Raw genomic sequence first — 5,003 nt, 5'->3', positions numbered from 1 at the left:
GCAGCTGATGGTGGATTTTAGAGTGAGGTGAAGGGCTGCACAAATGACCAGAATCAGAGGACCAAATAGTATGGGAGGGGGATACAAGGCTATAGGACCATGTAAAGTTAGGGTGGGCTGAGTCTGCTAAGGATTTTGAAGATGAGGATTTAAAACTTAATGTACTGGGAGAAAGGGAAACAGTTTTGATCAGCCAGGAAAGAGGGGATTTGAAACCAGGACTTAGGTTGGGACAGGATATGGACAGCTTAATATTGGACATATTGGAGTTTTTAGAGGGTGGAGTATGGGAGGTCAGGAAAGAGGGCACTCAAAAAATTGAGTCTAGAGGTAACAAAAACATTTGTAAGAAATGTTAACTTCAATGAGGCTAATGTCGGAGTGGAGAGGGGAACTATTACGCAGCTTTAAGTAAATAGTCCTGGTGATGTATTGGATGTGGAGTTTGAAGTTCAGATCTAGATTGAACAGGACAGTAAGATTTTGCAGTCCATTTTAGTCTGATTTAGTCTGGGGAGGGGGAAGTCATTAGCAAGGGAGTGAGCTTGTGGCAGGAACCGAAAAATACAGCTTTGGTCTTTCTGATGTTCAATTAGAGTACATTTTGACTCATCTATTCAGACAGGCAGTCTGACAGCACAGAGGTGATCAAAGAAAGTGGAGGTTGAGCTGGGTATCATCGACATTCATCTGGGTGCACACCCCATATCTACAGATTGTATCACCGAGGTTCACATATGTCGAGCCTGTGTGGTGGCTGATGTGCAACGGTCAGCACACATTAAAAAAATCCACGCACAGGCATCTTTCACCCCCTCAGTTGGGAGTTCAGGACTGGAACATCGGGTCCTTCATTGAAAAATCTGTGAACTCTTGTGGAAGCAAATCATCCTCGTTCGAGGGACCTTCTACGAAAGATGAGAAAGGAGTGTGCTAAGGATAGATCCATGGGGGACCCTGGAGATAGTGATGTAGGGGGCAGTAAGAGAAGCCACTGAAGGTAATTCATTGTCTCTATTCAGACAGCTAGGAGTGGAGCCACACAAGGGCACACCCACAGAGCCTGAAAATGGAGGATAGGCAACCTATCAAACACTGTCGTGGTGAAGGAGCACAAGGGGGAATATGTCATTTGTGAGTTCAGCAAGAAAGCTGCATTCATGTGAACACAGTAGGGACTAAATATATAATTAAATATGTGGGTCAATGACAAATAAAAGTTTGTTATTTTACAAATCTTAAAAATTATTAGGGTAGGGCAGCTCAGAAATAATCTCCTCCCATTTTATTTTGAGATGTTAGGTGCTGCAATAACTGTGTTGATTTAAAATATATAATTGTTGCATTTGATAACATTTTTGTTCATAAATCATACATGAAAGGAAGATGGTATTTTAGTTTGCAAATCGAAAAGTTAAGATTTCAAATTTTCAGTGAAATCATTCGGACAACTTGAAATTCTTAGACCTGTTTATACTGGTGCCCTGGCAACCTGTTGAAAAGAACTTGAATTTATTTAGCACCTTTCAAGACCTCAGTCTGTCTCAAAGTGCTTTACAGCCAGTTAATTATTTGAAGTGAAATCGCTGTTTTTTTAAGCAGACATGGCAGACAAATTTCACACAACTAGTTGTCCCAAACAGAAATGACATAAATGACCAGTTAATCTGTTCTGATCATGTTGGTTGGTTAAGAAAGACTTGGATTTATATAGCGCCTTTCATGACCACCGGATGTCTCAAAGCACTTTACAGCCAATGAAGTACTTTTGGAGTGTGGTCACTGTTGTAACGCAGGATAGGGAAAGGTAATGTAGGTTCAGGGATACATGTTCAGCAAGATGAGGTTTGTTAACTTTGGTTGGGCTAGTCCTTGAGGTTTCATCATATGACCAGCCAATTCCAATCGCCTCCCCCAGTCAGCCTTTTCATTATTCCCAATTTAAAAATGAGCTGATACTTGATAATCTCTGCATGAGCCCATTCACAAATGAAAGGTGAATAAATAATAAAAGCTATTTTATATTGTTTCGCATTCACAAATGAAAGGTGAATAAATAATGAAATCTATTTTATATTGTTTCGATTGAGAAAAGTAGTAGACATCACACTAGAACACAAACTTCCTTTGAAAACATTTATTAAAAATTTCGTAAGACTTTGTTCATTTTTCAAGTACAACTATAGTGCCTTTATGCAGCAAATCGTTGGCAATTGTAAACAACTGGTTTTGATACTCATTGCACTACATGTAGGAGTTTGCACATTTCAAGACTACAGTATTTTTTTAAACATTTTAAATAAAAAAAGAAATCAAGTACAAATACTTCACAGTCAATACGACAAAATGAATATTCCTTAGGGGGCGCGTCAAAAAATGTCGCTTCCCCAGCCTCTCAAGTTTATTTATGTGTTCATGTTTTTTTTCCCTTAGTCCTTGCGCCTACACCTGGCCCTGTTGTGAGAGCCAGCTCTCTGCCAGAGGCGGCCCTCAGGCAATGCTCGACCGCGGTGTTAAGCGAGCAACCCCCACAAAAAAGCACGCCTGTCTTTGGGAAACCTCCTCATTTCACAGGGGTCACGCCGTGAAGAACGGGCCCGAGCACCTGGCCCACCCCCAGCCACGTCTGCTGGCTCCATTAAACCGCGTCCTTTTCTAACAACAACAAACAAAATAAAACCCCCCCAAGCCGATTTAACTGACGACGCATCTGTCCTTGTCCCTGGCGTGGCCCCCGCCGATCGCCTTCTCCTTGATGTACATCAGGTCGCTGTGCACGCTCGGTCTTCTGGCGAAGGGCGCCACGATGCCGTAGGCGTCTTCGTCTTTGATCTTGCGGCTTCTGAAGGTCTTTCGGTGCAAGATGTCGCAGTATTGCACCGACACCTTCCTGTGGAGGTCCGGGCTCATCTCACTCGGCAGCTTGGCCATGGTAAACAGCGTCTGGAACATCTCGTCCACGTTGGTGTTCCTTTTGGCCGAGATCTCGAAGTAAGCACATTTCGAGTCGCCGTCCACCAACTGCTGAATCTTCTCCCTCGGCACCTCGCGGTAAAAGTCCCGGTCGCCTTTATTGCCGCAGATGACGATGGGGACGTCCACGTTTTCCTTGGTCTTATTCTTCAGGCAGGACTTGGTCTCCATGATCTGCTGCTTGAGGCGCTGGACCTCCTCGAAGGAGTCTCGGTTGTCCAGGCTGAACACCAGGATGAACACATCACCTGTAACCCAAGGAAAATGGAAAGGCAGCGTGAGCAAACGGTGCACATCCAGACACATCTCCCAACATTACACACTGTGTGTTGCCCGAGACTGTTTCACAAGCCACTTTCCTTCCCTTCCTTCACTCAAAACAGGGCTGGTTAGACGAGACTGTTGGCAGCTTAAGTTTAACTTAAACTAACTGCAATGTCTAACACTAACAGCTACTGCCATGGACCTCTGTAAACCTCTCTCCTTAAAATCTGCCTCCTTGACCAGGCTTTTGGTCATCTGACCCAACATCTCCTTATGTGGCTCGATGTCAAATTTTGTTTGATAACACTCCTGTGAATCGTTTGATTACATTAAAGGCGTTGCATAAGTAACAAGTTATTGTTGATATGAGATTGCTAGACAGGAGCGAAGCGCCTTCCCACTTTAGCCTGTTGCTATGCAGGTTGCAGAGCTTGTGGAGGGGCGCACAGCCTCCGGCCGGTGCAGTTACTAGGTGCTCGCTTATTGTCCTTACCTGTGAGGATGGAAAGGCGCCGCATGGCCGGGAAGGGATGGTTTCCCGATGTGTCGAGGATGTCGAGCTGGTAAACGTCGCCTCGGATGCTGTAAAACTTGCGGTGGAAGTCCTCGATGGTGGGCGTGTACTGATCCTCGAACTTGCCGTTGAGGAAGCGGGAGACGATGGCGCTTTTGCCCACTTTGGAGGAGCCGAGGATGACCATGCGGTAACAGTTCTTGGCAGGAATATTCAGCTCGGGCTCGCAGGGAGACATCTTCTTAATCATAACTTGGGCAGTAGGTGGGGGGAGAGAGAGAGAGAAACAAACTAACCGGTGCTGAAGTGCGGATAGGGAGCGAGCACAAACTTTCCCAGTCTGGCTCCAGCGAGTAGCAGCTCTGACAGTGGGGCGCCCACAGCTGATTTTTATAGGGGCTGGAACCCGCGTCATGAGGCGCGTTGAAGGTAAACACTGGGACACTGTGTGTCTCAGGCCAGGAGCACGTCACAGCCGCCTATAAACTTTAGCCTTGTTAGGAACTGCGGGAGAGGAGGAGACCTGAGCGCTCACTCACTGAGCAACCCCATGCACCCAGCGCAACTCACTGAGGCTTTTAGAAGTCAGAGCTGTCACTTGAGTCTTTTAACATCAGTACGTGTTTATATTGAGTCCAACTTGGCTGAATGTGTGCTGTAAAAATTGTAAACTTTTAAAAACTTTTTTTTGTCTTTGACTTGTGATGCTGAAATACTTTCAATTTGAGAACCAGTAATTGTTTTGTATCGTGTTTTGTCTTTATTACTGCATGTTTTAATAGCTTTTACATGTAATGTAACATACAATATAATCCCCCATCCCCACGACCATCCCGACTGAATTCTGCTAATTTCATAGCATCATAGAAAATTACGACACAAGGAGGCCATTCGGCACATCGTGTCCGTGTCGGTCGAAAAAAACTACCCAGCTTAATCCCACCTTCCAGCATTAGGTCCGTAGCCCTGTAGGGTCTTTAAGTTTTTAAAAAATGTATCCAACTCTTTACATACTCTTTTGCACGCATGCTAACTGCGGCTGGGGACTTTATGACAAGTGATATTTCAACCTTAAGTAACTCAATCGATGTTGGGATTACGAGTAAACTTTGAACGGCGAAACCTGGCGAGGAAAAGACGGTTTAAGAAGTAATACTGTACATGCTAAGGGGGCCATTATATAAAAAGTTAGAAATAATTTACAATGGATTGACTTCCCAGTAATTAAAATGCGGAGGTCTTTTCAGAGTAG

At 44.6% G+C, this 5,003-nt stretch overlaps 1 protein-coding gene across 1 annotated transcript; it reads right to left on the bottom strand.

Annotated features, from left to right (window-relative positions):
* Positions 1–2,122: 2,122 nt before the first annotated feature.
* On the bottom strand, positions 2,123–4,102 carry rasd1 (RAS, dexamethasone-induced 1). Its single transcript, XM_070856787.1, has 2 exons — positions 3,731–4,102; positions 2,123–3,221 (listed from the first exon to the last, which is right to left on the bottom strand). The coding sequence occupies exons 1-2, from the start codon at positions 3,999–4,001 to the stop codon at positions 2,695–2,697; spliced, it is 798 nt and encodes a 265-aa protein (XP_070712888.1). The 5' UTR covers positions 4,002–4,102; the 3' UTR covers positions 2,123–2,694.
* Positions 4,103–5,003: the final 901 nt, after the last annotated feature.

The sequence above is a fragment of the Pristiophorus japonicus genome, chromosome 15, assembly GCF_044704955.1.
Source record: "Pristiophorus japonicus isolate sPriJap1 chromosome 15, sPriJap1.hap1, whole genome shotgun sequence".
NCBI classification, from domain to species: Eukaryota; Metazoa; Chordata; class Chondrichthyes; family Pristiophoridae; genus Pristiophorus; species Pristiophorus japonicus.
This window is presented reverse-complemented; position numbering and strand designations above follow the sequence as displayed.

Bases quoted from the DNA above. Each gene is read 5' to 3' on its own strand.
- rasd1 (XM_070856787.1), bottom strand. From the start codon at position 4,001: ATGATTAAGAAGATGTCTCCCTGCGAGCCCGAGCTGAATATTCCTGCC. The intron at 3,222-3,730 runs GTAAGGACAATA...CTTGGGTTACAG, and splicing joins GCGCCTTTCCATCCTCACAG to GTGATGTGTTCATCCTGGTG.